General features: G+C 35.5%; 1 protein-coding gene across 15 annotated transcripts in view; it reads left to right on the top strand.

Moving 5' to 3' along the window:
- The window catches only part of RPS6KA3 (ribosomal protein S6 kinase A3), a 102,149-nt gene that overhangs the window by 47,716 nt on the left and 31,225 nt on the right, over positions 1-23,208 (top strand). For all 15 annotated transcript variants that reach the window (XM_070291434.1, XM_070291429.1, XM_070291432.1 and 12 more), the window contains 6 exons: positions 4,880-4,996; positions 11,190-11,271; positions 18,461-18,541; positions 19,531-19,610; positions 20,210-20,316; positions 22,960-22,997. In XM_070291434.1, the coding sequence (XP_070147535.1) occupies positions 4,880-4,996; positions 11,190-11,271; positions 18,461-18,541; positions 19,531-19,610; positions 20,210-20,316; positions 22,960-22,997 (505 nt within the window). The remainder of the gene's footprint in view (positions 1-4,879; positions 4,997-11,189; positions 11,272-18,460; positions 18,542-19,530; positions 19,611-20,209; positions 20,317-22,959; positions 22,998-23,208) is intronic.

Below are 23,208 nucleotides of genomic sequence, written 5' to 3'. Positions count from 1 at the left end.
TCACGAAGGAAAAGTACAAGAGCTGCCTGAGTTTTAGTCCCCTCTTGAACCTTTCCTTTTCTTCCTCTCCTTCTCATTCCCTGATGCAAACACTAGTTTCCCTGTGTGCACCACACTGGCCTTCACACTGGTTTGTCCATTTGCCTGGATGTTCTTCCCCCAGGTGGTTGACTCCCTTAACTCCTTTAGGAAATAGTGTCTTTTCAGTAAAGCCTGCCCTGGTGTTTTTATTTCAGATTGCAAGGCCTTCTTTCCATCCATGCATTTCTGATCCCTCTTATCCAACTTAATATCTTTTTTCCACAGTATGTATCATGTTCTAAGATGAGCTTACTATAACTACTATTACTAGTAGTAATACTACTACTTATTATTATTATTAGGTCTCTCCCAAAACAGCAAAGATTTTGTTCTGTTTCATTTATCATATGTCTCAGACAATTAGAAGAGTGCCTGTCATGTATTAGGTGCTCAATAAATAAATGTTTAAATGGATGAACGAATTAACTCCCATTCATAAGTTGAGAGTATTGAACACCTAGACTGGAGTGCCAAGTGTCTGAAAGTGCAGGGAATGTAGATGAAGGATACAGGATTGTGATGTAGACCAGCTGCCAGCCTCACAATTTTACCTACAAGTACACCTTTATCAAATAAATGTGGACTTTGTAAAAATAAAAATATGAAATTTGTTACAACTTCTTTAAATACTCAAGCTAAGTTTTTGTGATAATGAATGGGCTGCTGCTGCTGCTGCTAAGTCGCTTCAGTCGTGTCTGACTCTGTGCGACCCCATAGGCGGCAGCCCACCAGGCTCCCCCATCCCTGGGATTCTCCAGGCAAGAACACTGGAGTGGGTTGCCATTTCCTTCTCCAATTCATAAAAGTGAAAAGTGAAAGTGAAGTCGCTCAGTCGTGTCTGACTCTTAGCGACCCCATGGACTGCAGCCCACCAGGCTCCTCCCTCCATGGGATTTTCCAGGCAAGAGTACTGGAGTGGGGTGCCATTGCCTTCTCCAATGAATGGGCAGGTATCCATATATCAGTTAAAGTGCAGTTGTGCTAGAAAATGTAAAAATGTGAGCCTCACAGAAAAATTATAATGGTTATAATGTATAGTTCTACTCTACCTCATTGACAAAATTCTTTTCCCATAAAATTATAGTTGCTTCACTGTATACTTACAGGCAAAAACACAATTTTACAAACTATCAGGCTGTAATTCTGTGTTTTCATATGACAGATTCATTTCAATAACAGTTGATTTAGTGACATAAAGATAGGTTTGTCACATGTGAATGTCAGTCTGTCCTTGGTTATCAATGTCTTCAGAAATTTGATATTCTTCCCTGCATCTCATTGGATTCCAAATATGAGCTGGAAGAGCATGCTGTTGCTTTCCTATCTGTTATCCAAGATTGCCCAAGCATTAGTATAATGTCCTAATTGAACCTCAAGCTCATTTCTGAAATATTCATGGTCCGATAGCTTGGAAAGACTCTAACATAAAGCACAATTTGGGAATCAAGATACTAACCAAGGATATCATGCCTATTATGCTACTGTGACTTCACTTATACATAAAAGTAGATAGAAAATGGTTTACTGATATGATTAGTAAAAATTTCAACTGGGAAGGAACAGAAAAATGTGTTGGGAATAGAACAGTCGCAAGGTTTTGGAACTTGAGCCATAGACATTGATCTTTTCTCTCTACCCCCAAGGATGATTTTTATATTCTCTGCACTCCCAATTTAGAAAAAGATTTTTAAAAGTCTAATATCCTCAAAATGATTGCATCCATTTTGGGGAGGTTGTGGTAGGGGAGTGGAGGAAAGTGCTGTTTAAAAAAAGAAGCTGAGAAAAGAAGGATTTGAAGATTTATTTTAAAACAAGATTTACCATAATAGAAACTTTGGTATGAAGGTGGGAAAATAAAGTCAAGGATGTCTCTCAGAAAAGAGACAGAAACCAAGAGAAAAAAAGATGAGAATTAAATTCCAGACATACAATGTCCAACTGATAAGAGTTGCTGTAAAAAGAGAAACCCTGAAGAGTAGTTGGAAGGAATTTATCAAAGAAATGTTAGAATTCCACCAGAGTTACAAAATTCAAGTCTTTAGATTATAAAGGTTCACCAAGCATCTAGCATTCTGAAGGAGAGGAGACCATTTTTATCTCACTTAGCGTGGAATTTCAGAAATACAAAAGCAGAGACAATTCTTAAAACTTCCAGAAAGAAAAACCAGGTCACGTACTAAAAAGTGTGTATCAGACTAGCATCAGCAGCAGCGCTGACTGCTAGAAGGCAGTGGACGAATGGCGCCAACATTCTTGGGCAAGGTTGTTTTTATTCTAAAATTTGGTAGGAAACCAAACTATACAAATGTGAAGACAAAATAAAGACATTTTCAGATGTGCGAGATCCAGAAAGTTTTCTTCCACATCACTTTTCTTAGGAAGTTAGAAGGGAGTGATCTAAGAAAGAGAGAAACGTGGGAAACTGAAAATAGTAAATTAAACCAGGAAAGCACTGAAGATACATCCCAAGATAATACCTATGCAGAAAGGTCTAGAGAACAACCCTTCCTGAGGGAGGGTAAGAAAGGCTCTCAGAAGAATAGAAAGTATGATTAAAAGCTAAGATTTCAAGTCCCCTTGGATTGTCCCAGAACTCACTGATAGGGACCGTATGAGAGGAAATTTAATAAACCTCCTAGCCTTCGTTTGAACAATGTATTGTCATGAAAATGCTGCTGCTTGTATAGGCGTTCAGCTTTTAGAATCAGGCTTTGGGGAGAGCAAGAAGAATTTGGTAGTGGTTACAAGAGAGGATGTTAATTTTCTTAATATTAAATATTAATACAGCCTTAAATATTAATACAAAGAAGCTATCAGCAGGTGGGGAGTAATTTGAGGAAAAGAATGTATGGGCACTATTACCCTCTTACAAAGTGAAGAGTTAGGATCCTGTCTAAAACTTACCAAAAAAACGAGAGGGTTTTGTGAAAATAATTATCAGATAGTAGGGAAGAAGATGATGGATGGAAGTGGCATATAAGTAAGTCCTTCATCATATTTTTAAATCAGTAGCCATTGTCGTAAAGTTAATAAACTAAAAAATTATCAAAGTTAGTGCAGAAAGAATTAGATTTTTTTTTAAAGCTTAGGTATGGCGGTGAGAAGAGACTTGCTTTTCATCTTAAACTATTCTGCCACTATTTGATTTGTTACCCATGTGTAAGTATTACTTAGATTTTAAAGACAAAAAATTTAGGAAACAGGAAATAACCCAGCTTGACAAAAGACTGTATAAGGGAATGTTGGGAAATAATGCCAGAAAAGGCAGTTGAGACCATGTTGCAGACGACCTCCAGTGCCAAGGTGAAGCAGTGCTTGTAATTTGGGAAAACTTGGAGAAGTTTTTGAGCAGTTGGTCAAGTAACTGGAGCATCTACTTTCAGAAAATGAATTTATCAGGAGGATGAATTGGAGTGGCAGTGGCAAAAAGTGGCATGATGAGTGACCAAGCTAGTTTCAGTTTCCTACAGGAAAGGTAATGATGGATTACATCTAGACAGTATTACTGGAAATAGAATGAAAGGTATTCCCAGTACTGTGCTTAATACATAGTAGGTGCTTAGTGTGGTTCTTCAAAGGAAAGGAAGGGTAGTCATCAAAAATGAAATCTTTCTTGAATAGTAACTGCTGTTTATTGTGAGACCCGTGGCCTGATTGTAGCTCACACTGTGGAATGAGGCTTGATCCTGAATGCCTGTGACAAAATGCAGAACGCTTATAATCAGTAATTCTTCCCGGCCTGTGTTGCGTTTTTATTTGTGACAGGTAATTGTAGTTGGTATTTTCTATGAAATATAATATGAAAAAATTTTGCAGACTAATAAATTACATCCCACTTAACCCAAGGAAAAAAGTGCTAAAATATACAGAGTATGATAATAGTCTGTGACAAGCTTATGTCTCTTGTTTTGTTGGGTTTTGTTTTATTGTAGTTTTGGGCTGATTTTTATGTGTCTTGATTAAATAAGGTGTACTTAATCTTCTGATCTCAGGGTAAATAAATAATTGAAATTATATGTATATTTATATGTATGGTCAGCCTTTCTTTTCTGACACCTTCTCTCAAATATAGTAAAACAACCACCATCTTTAAGTATCCTTTTCTTAACTCTAAGATCTTCTACTGTTCCATCATGCTGGAAAGACCTTTTTTTTTTTTTTTTTTTCTGTCTAATCCTCCATCCAAATGTTAAATCTTTTTTGATGTTGTGTTTTAGAGTTATCCCTTTTCTCCCCTCTCAGATCTCAGGTTGTCCTAGAAACAGGAAGTAACTTAGATATTTCAAACACAATAAATTTCACCATGCTAATTCAGCTGGCCTTGCTGAGGGTAGAAATTTCCACATTTACTTTGGAATATGTTTCAAACCCCTCTCCCCAGTAATCAGGTTTTTTTGTGTATAGTATTGCTTCTACCCGATACAGCCACATATCAGAGCATAGCAGATTAGTCTGATCTGTTTTCAGACTTCTTTACACCCTATGCCCTCAGCCAATGAAACTAATTATTCTGATTATTTCCATTAGGAAGCATGAAGACTTGAAAATATTCAGTGCTAATGTTATGTAGAGGTTTAACTGGCCTGTGTGGTTGGCTGGTATTATTCTGTCTCTGACATTTAACTTAAAGTATATTTGCTTGACATGTGTTCTCTTTTTACTTGATGGGTCAGTAAAGGCAGTTTATATATGTTAACTTGAGGATTTCTAATATGATACACTAAATTTACATTGCTTGACTTATAGCCAGAGGAAGTAGCTCTAACTCTGTTTTATCCCCTTATATTTGCATCAACAGGAAGAAGGCAGTATCAAAGAAATTGCAATCACACATCATGTAAAGGAAGGACATGAAAAGGCAGATCCTTCCCAATTTGAACTTTTAAAAGTATTAGGGCAGGGATCATTTGGAAAGGTAAGTCATGAATATGTACTTTTTAAAAAGTTGTTTTTTGAAATTAATGTATATTTCATACAAATGGGGAACAAAAATATTTTATTGAAATACTACTGATCTCCCTACAAAGCGGTACTTTCTGTGATTTTACAATTCTCACTGTCAATAAGTGTGAGAAAGTGAATAAAACCATTCAAGAGTACATTGGAAACTTTCATAAACTGCCAGTATTCAGTTCATTTTATCTTCATGGCATTCAGTTCAGTTCAGTTGCTTACTTGTGTCCGACTGCAACCCCATGGACTGCAGCACACCAGGCTTCCCTGTCTATCACCAAGTCCCGGAGTTTACTCAAACTCATGTCCATTGAGTCAGTGTTGCCATCCAACCATCTCATCCTCTGTTGTCCCCTCTTCCTTCTGCCTTCAATCTTTCCCAGCATCAGGATCTTTTCAGATGAGACAGTTCTTCACATCAGGTGGCCAAAGTATTGAAGCTTCAGCTTCAGCATCAGTCATTCCAGTGAATATTCAGGACTGATTTCCTTTAGGATTGACTGATTTGAGCTTGCAGTCCAAGGGACTCTCCAGAGTCTTCTCCAACATCACAGTTCAAAAGCATCAATTCTTCAGCACTCAGCTTTCTTAATAGTCCAACTGTCACATCCATCCATGACTACTGGAAAAATCATAGCTTTGACTAAACCGACCTTTGTCAGCAACCTCTCTAATTGCACTTCTCAAATGATTAAACAATCACAAAATGTTCCCATGATACACTGGTCTCTTTTTGAGGCTTCATGTAGAATTGGAAGGTGATCCTGTGTTATATTCTAACACTGCATATCAGTCTTTCCTCTGGAGTATCCCTAATTCCAGCAGAAAGTGAATAGGTACTTCCAAGGGAATAGGGTGGGGGGTTAGCACTACAGATATGAAATTGGGGGACTTCTAGCTTGTCTTTAAAATGAATGCAAAGGTTGCATTCTAATCAGTGATATCTGTGTCTGTTTTAATATGTAAAAATATTTCCCAAATCCACTAGCTGAAATTGCAACATCTTTATCACTTTTCCCCCTGTTGCATACCTCAGGAGCACTTCCTATACTCCATTTTGGGAAATACAGCTTTATAATCATTACTACTTGACCTGTCTATCTAGTACATTTCTCAGCAAGAGGAACTTTCTGAGAGTGCATTCAACTTTCACCATGCAATGCTTCTTTGCCACCTCACTGAGGAAGCATTTGAAGATAACATGTTTTGCAAGTTTCAAAACAACACCAGTTTTTCTCTCTTGTGTATTTTAATGGGACTATTTAGCAATTCTTGGCTAACATAGGTAATCTGTTACAGCTGTTAACTTCTTTCAAACCCAAAATGATATTTTCAATCCAAATACAGATTAAGTAGCCAAAAGAAGATAATGGTTGCAAGTTTGCGCTCTAGGTCAGCCAGAGGTAGATTCTTTCTTTTTTTCCTACATACTTGCTGTTTGTGCTTGAGCAAGTTACTGAACCTCTCAGAGCACCACTTCCCTCTTCTAGGCAGTCATCAGGTATTAAAGTTCTCAATGTTCCATTCTAGGCTCCCTTCTCCTCACTCTCTATCCGCTCCTAATTACTCTATGTCCACTATCTTAATAAAACCCTTATACAGCTGACCTAAGAGACTTGCACCTTCAGTGTAGATTGTACCTCCAAGCTTTGAACTCTATGTATAGCTACTTGTTTTTTTTTCCTTTCTGCATGCTTTAAAGTCAGTTTAAACTCAACATGTATAAGACCAAACTCATGATTTTCCCCTAACCCCAAAACCTCTCCTGTTTCATTTCTCTCCATCACTATGAATGGCATCCATTCTTAACATATCCTTCTAGTCCCCACCCTTTCCTCTCCCCTCACCTCTACCAATATGATTTGTCCACAAGCTTTGTTGATCTAGTAAAGATTTCTCAAATCATGCCTATTTTCTCTTTTTCCTTGCCACTTCAGTCTATGCCACCACCATTTCTCCCTGACCTAATGAAGAAGGCTGCCTTATTCTTGCCTCAAGCCATTATTTACAAGGCAGCCAAGAGGAGCTAGTCTTGTACTCCGTCCCCTTAACCCTTTGGTAGCTTCCCTTTGCTTTCAGGAGAAAGATGAATTCTTTAAGATGGTAGAGGAGCCCCTGAGTCGGCCCCCTAGCTACCTTATCAACATCACTTTATATACTTTTCGCTACCTGTGTTCTGGCCACATGGGCCTCCTTTTCAGTCTGTAAGTGAAAGCCTTTTGCACATGCTGTTCCCTCTGCCTGAAACACTGTGTCCCACCCCGACCTCTTCTCTGGTTAGCTCCTGTCATGCTTATGAGCTCAAAGAAGTCTTCCCAGCTGTCCTGGCTAGGTCATATTTGTCTCTTTTACCCTTGCAGAATATTACATACCTCATCTTCACAGCACTCACCACAATTGCAGTCTTTTGTTTGAGTAGTTATTCATTTATTGGCTATCTCCCACACTAGACTATGTTCTGTGAGTGTAGGGGTCATGCATGCCTTGTACCATGTCTCAGCATTGATCCTGTAGCACGGTACCTAGCATATAGTTCTGGAAAGAATTAATGAGTAAATAATGTCCTACCCTCATAAGGTAGTAGTGAGAATTAAATCATGGGATTGTATTATCATGTAATTTATTATGGATAAACCAAAATAGATGGACTTACTTCAGCATATTATATTTTCAGGGAACATAATATTAAAGTTTCCAGGAGTTAGCATGCATCTTTAAGAGTAACTTAAATACCTTACTAAAAATAGCAAACATTAAAAATAGGGCGTCTCCTTTCTTACTCATCCTCGAAAGCCAATCTAAGCCAAGGAAATAGAAATGACCTGTCACAGCCTAGAATAGCTTCATGGGGGAGTTAGAAAGGTCAGAAATGCTGGTGGGAGAAGATCCAATGGCATCTGGGACTGCTGCTGCTCCTGCTATGCTTGACTGGTGACCTGCCAGAGGCAGTGGAATAAGAGGGCCCTGAGCAGAAGCACAGAACTGGGTTCAGTTCAGTTCAGTTCAGTGCTCAGTCGTGTCCGACTCTTTGCGACTCCATGAATCGCAGCACACCAGGCTTCCCTGTCCATCACCAACTCCCGGAGTTTACTCAAGCTCATGTCCATTGACTCCGTGATGCCATCCAGCCATCTCATCCTCTGGCATCCCCCTCTCCTCCTGCTCCCAATCCCTCCCAGCATCAGAGTCTTTTCCAGTGAGTCAACTCTTTGCATGAGGTGGCCAAAGTATTGGAGTTTCAGCTTTATCATCAGTCCTTCCAAAGAACACCCAGGACTGATCTCCTTTAGAATGGACTGGTTGGATCTCCTTGCAGTACAAGGGACTGTCAAGAGTCTTCTCCAACACCACAGTTCAAAAGCATCAGTTCTTCAGTGCTCAGCTTTCTTCACAGTCCAACTCTCACATTCATACATGACCACTGGAAAAACCATAGCCTTGACTAGATGGACCTTTGTTGGCAAAGTAATGTCTCTGCTTTTGAATATACTGTCTAGGTTGGTCATAACTTTCCTTCCAAGAAGTAAGCGTCTTTTAATTTCATGGCTGCAGTCACCATCTGCAGTGATTTTGGAGCCCCCCAAAATAAAGTCTGACACTGTTTCCACTGTTTCCCCATCTATTTCCCATGAAGTGCTGGGACCAGATGCCATGATCTTAGTTTTCTGAATGTTGAGCTTTAAGCCAACTTTTTCACTGGAACTGGGTAGCTGGCCCAATTCTTATCCTGATGTCACCACTGTGACTCTAAGTGAACTGTTTCACCTCTCAAAGCCCTAGCTTGGGCAGCTATAAAATAGACATTGCTTAGTAGGCCTGCTTCCCAAAATTATCATGAATAATGAGTTACAAATCCTTGTGAAAGTCCTTTGCAAAAACTAAGATGTGCTGAAAGGGTATCAAAAAGGGTGCTTTCAAAGAAGGGTGAAGAAAAAAAAAAGGGTGAAGAAATCTTGCAACCCATGAAGACAATAATTCTTGTAGAATGGCCCAAAGAAACTTGATTAGGCACTCTTAAGAATGAATAATAAATATCAAATCCTCACTATCCCTACCTAATTAGAATTTGTTTCAGTTAAGAAATACTCATGATCTCTGACTGCCTTTAATATTTGAACATCATTCCTTCTTAGGAACCACCCTGACTGAGAATACACTTTTTCTCCCCAAGTTGGCTCACTGCTAGCTGGCTAAAAGAAAGTTTCACCAGGGGCCATGGTGAAGGGAGACAAGGGGAAAGATTAGGGCAGAGAAGCATATCCTGCATCAGGGTTTCTGTGTACATTGTGGCACTTTTCAGTGAGGTCATTGCCCATTGTCTTTGAAAAAATTTCTCAAAGTGAGGAACTCTGCCTTGCACTAGAATCGGTTGAATGAATCAGTTTTTGATTTTGTGCTAATAGTCTAGTGTGCTGATGCAGATAATTGAGATCTGACCCTAGAATTATTCCTTGATTATAGTTGTGTCTCTTCTTAGCATCTGTGGCAGCTTAATAGCACTGCTAGTAAAGAATGGGTAGAAGAAAAAAAGTTGAAATTCAGGTCCATTTAGCAAGTCTGTTTAAAAGTTTGATGGAAAAGATCATGAAACTCATGGTCAAAATGAGTAGAGGGGTATATTGATAGTTTTGTATTAGCCATATTATAGTATGACCGTGAGTTTTTTAGAGCAGGCTTTATTCATTTTGCATAAATCTCACACTGAATTTTGGAAATATTTGGAAAATCAAGAAGCTCAGTAACATACCTGGGAATTGTATTCTTAATATTTAGGTTATATGTGTATATTTGATTTTTAAAAGATGGGGCAGCAGGTTTCTGACTTAGCTTACATTAAATATTTATGAGTAGGCTTCTTCAGTATAAGTGTTGCAAATTGTTCTGCCCAAGTCAAAACTGCAGTGAGATATCACCTCACACCAGTCAGAATGGCCGTCATTAAAAAGTCTACAAATTGTAAATGCTGGACAGGGTGGGGAAAAAAGGTAACCCTCCTACACTGTTGGTGGCAGTGTAAACTGGTACAGCCACTATGGATGTTCCCTAAAAAAATGAAAAATAGAGTTGCCATATGATCCAGCAATCTCACTCCTGGACATACATCCAGAGAAAACTGATTCGAAAAGATACATGTACCCCAGTGTTCATAGCAGCATTATTTACATAGCCAAGACATGGAAGCAACTTAAATGTCCATCAGTAGATGAATGGATAAAGATGTGGTGTGTATATACAATGTAATATTATTTGGCCATACAGAAGAATAAAACAAATGCCATTTGCAGCAACATGGATGGACTTAGAGATGATCATACTAAGTGAAGTAAGTCAGAAAGAGAAAGACAAATATCCTATGATATCACGTATATGTGGAATCTAAAACATGATACAAATGACCTTATTTACAAAACAGAAATAGACTCACAGCCATAGAAAACAAAGTTATAGTTACCAAAGGGGAAAGAGGATAAGGGAGGGATAGATTAGGAGTTTGGGATTAGCAGATAGAAACTACTATATATAAAATAGATAAATAACAAAGTCCTACTGTATAGCACAGGGAACTATATCCAATATCCTGTTGTAAACCATAATGAAAAAGAATGAATATATAAATGGAATCACTTTGCTGTACACCAGAAACTAACACATTGTAAATCAAGTATACTTCATTTTAAAAATAAAAATAAATTGCTCTGCCCAGTAAATGAGAAATTGTGACTTTTTTTTATATAGAAAAGACTATTCAACAGAATTGAATCAGCAGAAGATTATAGTTAACAAGAACTCCTGTATAACAATTTTTATGGAATCAGAATTTTTGTTCTGTTAAAAGCAGAGTAGTTACCACCTGTATTATACTTTAAACATGTTAGACTTTGATTGCTACAGTTTTAAAGATTTTTCCTTGTCTTACATGTTATTTGACCTTCAGGGAATTGGCAAATAACAGTAAGAAATGTGTTCACTTATAGTGATACCTAAAGTTATAACCACTGTTTACAATTCATTGTGTTTATAATTGATAGATTTTAAGGAAAATAGTTAATGTATCAGAATCCTTCTAATAAGCTGTATTACAATAAGAGTCTTATTTTAGCAATAGCATAGTTTGTGATACTTTGTAAAACTTATTTTCTCTTATTTAAATACAGGTTTTCTTAGTCAAAAAAATCTCAGGCTCTGATGCTAGACAGCTTTACGCCATGAAAGTACTGAAGAAGGCCACACTGAAAGGTAAGTGCTACTGCAGTTTGTAGCGTTCGTGTAGTATGAACAGACTGAAAAATCTCAATTGATCTCATATGATTTCTCAGCCAGTTACTTAAATTCTGAATCTGTTCCTGCTACTGTCTTTAAATGTAGACTTTGTTTTAGTGGATTTTTTCCGACAAGACTAGGAATCATATGACTAGTGAGAATGGGAGTTGCCATGTTTTGAAAGAAGTATTGCAAATTTTTCTTGGGCTTTAGGCAAATAGAAGTTTAGAATATTAAAACTAGGTTTGATATGTTTACCAGTTCATATTAGTATTTTAATATTTTTAAAATGTACTAATTTATTTATGATGCACAATAGCTTTTATTCCAAGGACTTTATCATTTTGACTTCTGGTCTGCAAATAAGTTTTCATTCTAAGCCTCTGATTTTGAAAAAAAAAATCTAATGTCAGATTTGGTTCTTGTAGGTAAACAGTCTCTTAGAAAAAAATTGTATCTAGATTTCAAAATACTTAAATCTTCCTTTTTAAAAGTAGTATTGGTTTTTTTACCACATAACCTCTAATTGTTTTATGTGTTGATTCCTAACATCTCTTTTTCCTCTTCAACTTTACCTGTATTTTCTAAAGGTTTTAAAATATTCTGGAAGGAATATTTGTGATGATCAGTTACTATTTCTGATGTTACTCTTGCCAATTAGTAACTTAGGCTGGATTTTGCCATCGTTTCAAGAAATTTCACCTTCTTCTATAAACACCATCCATTGCTTCTGTTCTTTTGCTCCTTCCTGAATGTATTTTCTTTCCTATCTAGTCTCTACTTCCTGGCCTACTACTTAGTTGATTCTTGCAGGGACCAGGGCATTAAAATTATATCCTTAGTGTCCTACTCTGTGTCACTATTTTTTATAACTTCATACTCAGGAATCCCATGTTATAAAGCTGCATTTGTTGTTCGGTCATCCAGTTGTTTCTGACCCCATGGACTGCAGCATGCCAGCCTCCCTGTTACTTACCATCTCCCGAAGTTTGCTCAAGTTCATGTCCGTTGCATTGGTGATGCCATCCAGCCATCTCATCCTATGACGTCCTCTTCTCCTTCTGCCCTCAATCTTTCCCAGCATCAGGGACTTTTCCAATGAGTTGGCTGTTTGCATCAGGTGACCAAAATACTGGAGCTTCAGCTTCAGCACCAGTCCTTCCAATGAGTATTCGGGGTTGATTTCCTTTAAGATTGACTTGTTTGACTTCCTTGCTGTTCAGGGGACTCTCAGGAGTTTTCTCCAGCTTATTTAAGAGAGTTCATTTACAGAAGCAACAGAAGTAGTTTATCATGTATATAACAGCACTTGTGTTGTGTATAATATATGTAAAGGAAACAATGAAACTCTGAGAAACCTCAAAGATATTAGGAAAGGAAAAACATGCCCAATTCCTTTTAGAAAAGGCTAATTAATAAGATTCTCAGTATTCCTCTAGTCATCTAGTTAGCTCCATATCCTCAAGATTCCTGTTGCATTTTCCTTGAAATATTCAGAATTTCACTTGAAAACATACGCCTCGAAGAGTATTCTAAAAAAGAATAAGAAAGGAACAAGCTTTATCAGGCTTAAAGCTTATTAAAGCAATAATAATTCAATGTATTTTGGGGGGGGGAATAATATAGGTATATAAACCAGTGGGACAAAACAGTACAAAAGTATTATATATTAAAGTTTAATATATGTGTTACAAAAATATTGAGTATTTGCTGTGCTGTATGACAAAGCATATGTCCAGAAAATGAAAATTTAATATTGATTTTATAAATTTTGCTTGAAATACTTCTGAACAACCTGGAAAAAAGTTAGTCTTCTCTTAAACCATATACCATAGTAAACAACAATCTAACTGAATTTTACAATTTAACACATCCTAGGAAACTTGTAAAGAAATGTTGAGCAAATCACAAATTATAAGCAGATTGACAATACAAAAATTTTTGGCCCTTCATATAATGAAAAGTAGTATAAATAGGAAATCAGGAGATTATTTGCCTCAGATATTACAAAATAATAATATATAAGGAATTTATTAAAAGACTCCTACTGGCCAAATCTAGAACAGTTTAAACATTACAGTAATTAATGATAGTGATCAATTACAACCCACTGAATAAAGAATCCATGGGTTAATCCATAAAATAATTCATGGAGAACAATGGAAAGCTCTTTCTTACAGTAGAATTCCAACTAATAAATGTAAAAGGAATGATTGAGTTAGGAGTTCCTAAGAAATAACATTACAACCTCCACCTACAGGGTTTTAGAATACATTTTCTATAAGGGGATAAAATAAACCATATTTGGAAAGATGTCTCAGTTTTCTGATAAATGCATGTAAAATAATGAGTTTTTTCATACGATGGCAACATAAATTAGAAAGCTGTTTTGCATTAAGTATAGTAAGCCAGTATTGCTGCTAAAGTAACCTGAGGAAATAATCTCAAAGGAAGATTTTGTGCACTTGCAATTTTTTCATTGCAACGGTATTTACAATATCAAGAATTTAAAATCTTATAAATATTGAAAAATAGAGAACTGTTTAGAAAATTATGGTATACCACTTAATAGAATATTATTTAAATGAACTATTTCAAATGTGAGTATAAAAATGAATGTAATAAAAATTTGCAAGTGAACATTATAACAAATTTGTCTACCTAAAGTATAAAGATATAAGCTATAGAAGAGACCATAGAAAAGTGAAGATACTTGACATATTGGAATTGTAGGTTGCTGGTGTGTTCTTAAGTTTAATTTTTATTTTTCTCAAAGTAATCTGCATATAGAGTCTTGTAAAAATGTCAGTGCTTTTCCTATCCTCCTCCCTATCCCAATTCTTGACCCTCAGAGACAATGACTTTAATCTCTTTAGCTGCTACTTATGCCTTTTACCTCTACATTCAGTATTCTTATATTGTAATTCTTTGCCCATTTTCATTAGGGGACATAATCTTTTGACTTCTACCATGGAAGTTTTGGATTTAGCTCTTTTATATTACCATCTATACAAAATTTCCCTTTTCATGTCCTCCTAGTAATATTTCTATGATGCTTTATAAAAGCTGTTCCTTGCAGAGCCAGATAGTATACTGAAGTCACATATCCTTCACATCTTTGCTGATTAGATCTCCTTTCCTAAATTCTGTATCTACCTTTTTCTGAGTTTGCTTTATAGTTTTGGTGGAATACATCTTCTAGGAGGGACTTCAGAAAGGTTGGACAGTAAATTTTTTGTAACTTTACATGTCTGACAAGGCCTTTATTCTATCCCCTCACTTAATTTATAATTTGACTAGATGTAAAAATTCTAGATCAAAAATAATTTTCCCTCAGAAATTTGGAGACATTGTTTCTATTGTCTTCCAGTTTCCTGTGTTGCGGTTATGAAATTTATTGCCATTCTGGTTCCTGGTCTTTTGTGTGTAAGCTGCTTTTCCTCTTTGGAAGTCTTTATAATCAATCTACTCTTTATCCCTGGTGTTCTGAAATTCATATAATGGTATTTCTTTAGTGTGGATTTTTAAAATTCATTGTACCAGAAATGGGGTTGTCTCTTTCAATCCAGAAACTCATTTCTTCAGTTCTGGGAAAGTATTTTGTCATTTCTTCTCCATTTTACAACTGCTACTCTTTGGATATGTTAAACCTCTGGGTTTGTTGATTAATTTTTATTTTTTTCCTGTTTTCTAGGAAATGTTATCAACTATCTTCCAACCCTCTAATGACTTTTTGTTTTTACTGTTATTTTTAACTTCCTAGATTTTTCTTTGTTCTCTAATTATTTCATTTTTAAAAACCTTTTATTATGGAGAGTGTCAAACATCTACAGAAAAATATAGAACCCCCATATACTCTTCTCTTCCCTTCAGTATTTCTCAACTTATGATCAATCTTTTCTATCTGTGTTCTTCCCCTTCCCCTGTTTTGATATTTGAATCAATTTTCAGACATTGTATAATTTCTTGCATAAATGTTTTGGTGTGTATCTCAAGAAGATCAAGACTCTTTAAAGAAATAATATAATTCTGTGATTATATCTAAAAAAAACTTACTGTACAGATGTCTGATAACTCTTCAGATTTCCAGTTGTCCCTATTGTTAGAATTCATTTTTTTTCTACAGTTTGTTTGAATCAGGATCTATATATATATATATTTTTTGGTAGCTCTTTTTCATATTTAGAGTCTTTTCTTAAATTCTTAGGAATTCTTTGCTATCTTTTCCTCATTTAAGAGTGAGGTACCAAAAAGCTGATTGGAAGGGATTTTGTGGCAGGAATTTTCTGAATTCTCATTGGCTTCTTTTCCTTAAGCTTAGATTTTAGCTTTCTCTGATCTGCTGTGTGAGTTATCACTCAGTCACTTTCTGCTACTGCTGCTTCTCTTTTTTGTCCTTGTGAGTTTGTGTGTAATTTTCCCATTATTCTAATTCCATTAGGATTTTTAAAAGAAAGTAGAAAGTAAAACATTAATCTTTAATTAGAAGTCTCTTTCCATTTTGAAGTTTCTATTAATACAATGAATGGGGTCAAAAAGAAGTCAAAAGTGTTAGGTTGAGTTTATAGGGACTCTTGTCCTAATAATCTGTGGGCCTAAAAGGTTTTGTAAACTATTGCTTAAAGCATTTGTTTAATATGGAATTCTAGACACACAAACAGCATTTCTTCTTATTTGTTCTCATGTTCAAGTCGAGTTTAAAATCTAATAACTAGTATGTAATACAGATTATTCCAGATGAATGTAGTTGCTTTGCCAACATGAGTCAGTATTAACAACTTCTATTTCAGGATTTAGAGTTTAACCAATATAAAATTAGTGGTTCTTCTGAACCACTAATATCCTAATCAAGATTCTTCATGGTAGGATGATTTATATTTGTCACTAGGTCTTTATATACATAAAAGAAACCAGATTGGAACTATTGTACAGACCTGTCTCCAACAAAAGGAAGGAATTCTTTAGTGAGTGAATCTTACTGTTCATTTTGAACTAAACAAGGTCTCATCAATATTGCTTATAAGGAAACTATCTGACAAGATAATCATAATAGAAAGAAAACCCTGGTTCTAGCCTCTTATTTTATACAGAAGGAGGCAGAGAGTCCTTGAACAAAGGATTTTACCAGGGTAACTCATCTAGTTATTAGCATGGCCACTAAACTATAGCTCTTAACTCCCAAGTAATTTTTTTATAGCAGTAGAATAATAGAAGAGTGATATACAGTAAATATAATGATAGGTATTTTTGCTGCTTACTGAGCAGAGGAGTGATTTTTAAATAATAAGCTTTGTATAATTACTGAAAGAGATAGAAATTTGGAATCTAGCTTTAAAGTAACCAGAACATAATCCAAGATTGTATGGGTAGTAATGGAAAAAGGGCAGTTTTGGGCTAGAGTAGAACAGACTTGTCAGCAGACCTAGGTGATGAACCTCATTCACACAAATAGTAGAAAGGGCCTGTTGGACATGAGGCACCAGAGTAGTAGTGATAGGACAAAATAACAAAATCAGAGATTGATAACTGAATTCGATATATCAACAAAGCAAGTCAGGTAAAAAAGCTGTATTGATAACAAAGCAATTGATTCCTTTTCCAGTTTTGCATATTTTGGCAAAATATTTGGCAAATATTTGGCATATTTGGTGCCAGTCACTGGCACCAAAATCTCCCATTTGGAGGTAGAAAACTGGTAGAATGGCAAATGTAGGATTTTTTTTTAAGTTTTGTTTATTTTTTCCAGAGGGCTTATATCTGAGTTTTAAATATCAGTAGTCACCTTTAATTGACATGGAAACCAACTCTCTGTTCCCACCCCTGCGCCCCCAAAAGACTCTCCCATTCTTTCTATTTAATCTTTGGCATAACCATGCAGCTCTTTGGCCTGAAAAATAGAAAGTTATGTGTGATTTGTCCTTATTGCACAAGAGAAAAAAACACTTTAATGAATGATCATTTTCAACTCTTAAATCCATTCAGCTACCAACAGAGTACTTATCAGATGATTAATCATCAGTTTACTTGTCTTATTCCCACCAGATTATGAGCTTCTTGAAGATTATTTTATTTGTATCTCACAGTGCCTGGCACACAGAGTTTGCTCAGGAAATGTTTTGTTGGTAAAAGAGATCTTTGCCCACATACAGAGTCAAATGTAAATTCATCCTGGCATTCCAAATTGTCAGGAATCTGAATCCTCCCTACTTCACATCCTCCCCTACATTCCCCTTCCTTCCCCTCGCCTCACCCCCACCAACCCCCCGCCCCACACCCGTTTCAACACTGATTAGATTCCTTCTTGTGCATCATGCATGCCTCCATGTCCTTGCTTGCACTGGCACTCTATACCTGGGCTTTTCTTCTCTGTGTCCAATCCTTCTTGCCCGTCTAAATTCTACTGAGAGAGTCCTAAACACCTCTTCACTCTAGCCTTCCTGTGCAAGTGAAACTCATCTTTCTCTTTTCTGAATTCTTGTACTTATTCCTGGTGGTAATACATCATTTTATTGCTTTATCATATTCATGGTACTATAACTTTATCATATACATGGTGCTATAATTGAATATCTCTTATATCAGGCTCTGGGATATACAAACCTTATCTCACAATGGTCACACAGCCCCCAAAGATACAGTGGTGTTATCCCCATTTTATAGATGAAAGGTAATAGAGGCACAGAGAGTTTAAGTAACTTGCTCTAGATTACACAGATCAGTATCCAGATTTTTCTAATTCCAAAAATCTTTACTCTTTTAGCTGCACTATAGTATCTCCTCTCAGTATCTCTACTCTCCTGCCTCCCTCAAAATATACCTTTTGGGGTATATCTGTCCTTCACCTTGTCTGCCACATACTTTAGATGCTTAATGAGTGTTTGTTGAATTGAGTTGATATGATTGGTAGGGAGGGGTATTTAAATCTATTTCATATTTTTATATCCAATTTATTCTGGTAATACAATTTAGTTAAAAAATTAGTTAATGTTGAAAATTTAAGAGTAATGAATAGTTTTATTTATACATAATAATTTTCTTTCTATGTGAATTCATACTTTTATACATATAAGCAAAATTTTATTTAATGTAGTCACCAAAGAGATTTTATTTCAAAGATTGTCTCTGGAAGCTATTGCAGTATAGCCATATGTACAATATTTTATAGTTCGAGACCGTGTTCGGACAAAAATGGAGCGTGATATCTTGGTAGAAGTTAACCATCCTTTTATTGTCAAGTTGCATTATGGTAAGTTATGAACATCCTCCTACTTCATCCTTTTACCTCATTCTCCCATTCCCTGATTGCATGCAGATATACAAATGTATATAAAATTTACTTGTATATATTCATATATCTCTAGTAGATACATATAGTAAGTCATGGAAATTGAACCAATACTTCTTAGATAAATTTTAAAAGATTTTATTGCATTTAGTTTCATGTTTCTTTTAAACATTATAGTTTCTGAGTAATAGCCATAGGAATGGGTAATAATAATCATTAAAAAATTATAATAATTAATAATAATGTGCCAATATTTTAGCCTAACTTAAAAGCAAGAAAAATCCCTAATATAGACATCCTGATGTTCTTATGATGTGTAATTAAAGCTAACCAGTCCACATTTTTTTTGTAGTTAAGTGACATGGTTTTTGTATTTTGTTTCATGGTTAAGTAAGTCTTTTCTGTTAGGAATTTTTCTTAACTGACCACATGTTTTAGAACTATTGTATTCTTGAGAGACTATTGCCTGAATAAAATCTAACAAATGTTCTGGTGGTTCCATAATAAGAAACACTGTATTTAACATTTCTACATGAAAACTAAGAGGAATTGGTGATTAACTTGTAAATAAAAATTAGTTTAGATCAAAACTCCAATATTTTGGCTACCTCATGTGAAGAGTTGACTCATTGGAAAAGACCCTGATGCTGGGAGGGATTGGGGGCAGGAGGACAAGGGGACGACAGAGGATGAGATGGCTGGATGTCATCACCAAGTCAATGGACATGAGTTTGAGTGAACTCCAGGAGTTGGTGATGGACAGGGAGGCCTGGCATGCTGCAATTCATAGGGTCGCAAAAAGTCGGACACGACTGAGTGACTGAACTGAACTGAACTGATGATATAGTCATTAATTGCTAAAATAGTATTTATTTGTGAATGAGTTGACCTAATGTAAGCCCCCAAAATTAAACTATGAATTAAATGGAAATTTTTATTTCTTCTTTCAGCTTTTCAAACTGAAGGGAAGTTGTATCTTATATTGGACTTTCTCAGGGGAGGAGATTTGTTTACACGCTTATCCAAAGAGGTATATAATTAATCTCTATTTTAAATCTATTTATATGCATCCTGTTTTAAGTAAAGCTTTGTTATGTTTCAATATTACGCTTATCATATTTTCTCAAGTGGCACACGATTCTTACATTGAAGAATCAGAACCAAAAAGAGTTATTTTCCTAACTTTTGAATTTATTCTGAAGGTAGATTTTTAAATTGATAAACTGTCTTTTGTCCTGCTTCTTTCAGTTTTAGGTTTTTCAGAAGCAATAATATATCAACAAATATCCTTGAACAATCAGTAGTGGAAATTCAGCATGCATTGTAAAGATCATTTTTCATTTCTAAGATTTTATTATGGTGGGGCAACAGTGGCACAAACTGAATATAGTTGTTATTTAACAAAATGTAAAATTATTTCCCGCACAATGCATATTTAGCATTTAGTAAGTCATTAATTGGCTGATGTAATCATCTTTGCAAATATCTTCCATAAGTGAATTGTACAGGAAACTACATCTAATTAGCATATTTATAACTTTTAATATTTAAACTGTAGAGTGGAACTTTAAATAAAAATAGCAAACACCAAAAGAAAATAAAGACAGAAAAATTATTATTTTATTTTAGGTGATGTTCACAGAAGAAGATGTCAAATTCTACTTGGCCGAACTTGCACTTGCTTTAGACCATCTACACAGCCTGGGAATAATCTATAGAGACTTAAAACCAGAAAAGTAAGGAATCATGCTGCTAAGTTTAATACAATGTAATGTAATTATTTAAGCAGTAAAACAAAATAATGTTATTTGATAGAACTATCACAAACATTGAGTTAGAGTGCCTGTGCTTCACATTTCTGCTAACCCTCTGTATTCTCATACTTTTAAATTTCTGTTAATCAAAATATCTGTTCACGTTATCTTGTTTTCATTTACATTCAAATCTTTGCTCATAGATTTATTGGCAGTTTGTCTTTTTGTGTGATTTTTCTGTTCATTGCCTTTGCTAGTTTTTCTTTTGGAGGATTATGTTTTTCTCATTGATTTGTAAGAGACCATTCCTTATAAGCTAAGATTTTACCATTTGATATATATTATAGATATGCTTTTCTAGTTTATTTTAAAATTTTATAGTATTTTAACCTGTACAAGTATTTTTTTTCTCAGGCCTACCAATCTTTTGAGATCTCTTCTATGGCTTCTATTCTTAGGAGCCATAATTCTCTAACTTGACTAAGTTCATGATCAGATTTTTTTTCTTCTAATTTCATGATTTCTTGTTTTTTTTTTTACTTTTAACTCCGTCTAGAAAAATTTTGGTATGAGGGATGGCATGGAGCTAATTGTTTCCTCCAAAGACCATTTATTGAAAATTTTCTTCTCGATATGATTTCAAATTTTTGGTGTGAGTTGAGCAAATTTTACATTACTTTTATAGTAGTGGTTACCAAGAAACTAATATTTAAAAATTGCACACAGTTCTGTGCTTTAATTTGTCAGTGTTTACTGTCTACCACTTTGAGCAAGAAAGGGTTTTTTTCATCCTTTTTTAAAAAGGATATAAACAAGAACCTTGTTCTATCAAGAATTTTTAAAAATAGTTTTATTGAGATGTAGTCTACATACTCCAGTGTTCATGGCAGCATTATTTACACTTGCCAAGATACGGAAGAAACCTAACCGTCCACCAGTAGATGAATGGATAAAAAAAGATGTGTGTATTTCTCAGCCATTAAAAAAAAATTTTTTTTGCCATTTGCAGTAGTGTGGATGGACTTGGAGGCAAGTTCCTATGATGAAAAAGACATCTTTTTAGCGTGTTAGTTCTAGAAGGTCTTGCAAGTCTTCATAGAACCATTAGCTTTTTTGTCATTAGATTGAGGCATAGACTTGTGTTACTGTGTTGTTGAATGGTTTGCCTCAGAGACAAACCAAGATCATTCTGTCATTTTTGATACTGCACCCAAGTACTGCATTTCAGACTTTTACTGACTATGAGGGCTACTCCATTTCTGCTAAGGGATTCTTGCCCACAGTAGTAGATACAATGGTCATCTGAATTGAAATCACCCACTGCTATCCATTTTAGTTCACTGATTCCTAATATGTCGATGTTCACTCTTGCCATCTCCTGCTTGACCACATCCAATTTACCTAGATTCATGGACCTAACATTCCAGTTTCCTATGCAGTATTGTTCTTTACAGCATCAGACTACTTTCACCACCTGGCACATCACGACTGAGCATTGTTTCCACTTTGCCCCGACCTCTTCATTCTTTCTGGAGCTATTTTTCTGCTTCCTCCATAGTGTGTTGGACACCCACTGACCTGGGCGCTGACCTTTCAGTATCATATTATATTGCCTTTTCATACTGTCCATGATTCTTGAGGCAAGAATACTGGAGTGGTTTGCCATTCCCTCTCCAGTGGACCATGTTTTGTCAGAACTCTCTACCATGACCTGTCTGTCCTGGGTGGCCCTTCATGGCATGGCTCATAACTTCATTGAGATCCATGTGATTTTTTTGGTTAGCTTTCTGTTCTTTATCATAACCCATACCTAAGAGCACAATAAATATTCTTTATTTTTCCTTCTAAATTGTTTTCTAAAATCACAGGTTTGACTATCTCTGCCTTCCTTGCATGTAAATCTTTTATGATCTTCGTTGCCCTTGAGAAGAAATCCAAAGTCTTTGGTATGCTGTATTGGCCCTTTACAGACTGGTCTCATTCATGCAATGTACATTTCTTATCTGTGCTCTGCCAGACACTGAGTTACAAGATGAATAAGGTCAAAGTCTCAAGGAGCTCTCAGTTTACTGAAAAAGAAAACACTGGGTAATACCAATATACACAATAAAAGGATGAATCAAAGAAAAGCAAGGAGTGTGAGGAAGGTGTGTTGAAGAGAAGAGGATTGTGTAAGTTGTGTCAGAAAATAAACTAGGAAGGAATGACTAAGTCAGATGCCTTTTAAAAGACCAAGAAAATGACAGCTCTAACACATTTGGCTTAAATTTCCAGACCCTTTGTCTATTGTTCAAGCACTAGGGAGTTTAGTTAGGCTACCTATGCAGAAAGGCACTAGAAAGAGCAACTTACAGGAATAGATTTTAGTTCCTTTCCTCATAGTTCTCAAGTGTCCCTGGCTCTTTAATACAAGTTTATATCACTTTGCCTTTGGGATTTGTTATATGTGTGTGTCCAAAAGAATAGTTTTTCTCCTCCTTTACCTTTGCCTTCTTATTTACAGTCTAAAGCAATGTTTTGGAATGACTGTAGTGGTCTGATGCTTAGCAAAGTAATTTCAGTTTTAGCTTCTAAAAATCTCTCTTTGGTGGTTTGAAAAGATTTTCTGACTTTGTTGTCTTTCAGCATTCTTCTTGATGAAGAAGGTCATATCAAGTTAACAGGTAAAAATCCTCATTTTGTTAAAATAGTCTCTCCTGCTCTATATAATTTCCTTTAAGGTTGATCATGATATAAATATTAAGTAACATATTGTGTTAAAAACTTGAATTAGAATTTTTAAGTAATGTGAATATTAGAACTATTAATGTAAACTTTGGAAGTCAACGTTTGAACTTTGTATGTGCAAATTATGGTAGGGTATTTATGAAATTG

The sequence above is a fragment of the Ovis canadensis genome, chromosome X (genome assembly GCF_042477335.2).
Source record: "Ovis canadensis isolate MfBH-ARS-UI-01 breed Bighorn chromosome X, ARS-UI_OviCan_v2, whole genome shotgun sequence".
NCBI lineage: Eukaryota > Metazoa > Chordata > Mammalia > Artiodactyla > Bovidae > Ovis > Ovis canadensis.
The sequence above is the reverse complement of the archived record's forward strand: the minus strand, read 5'-3'. Positions and strand labels throughout refer to the sequence as shown.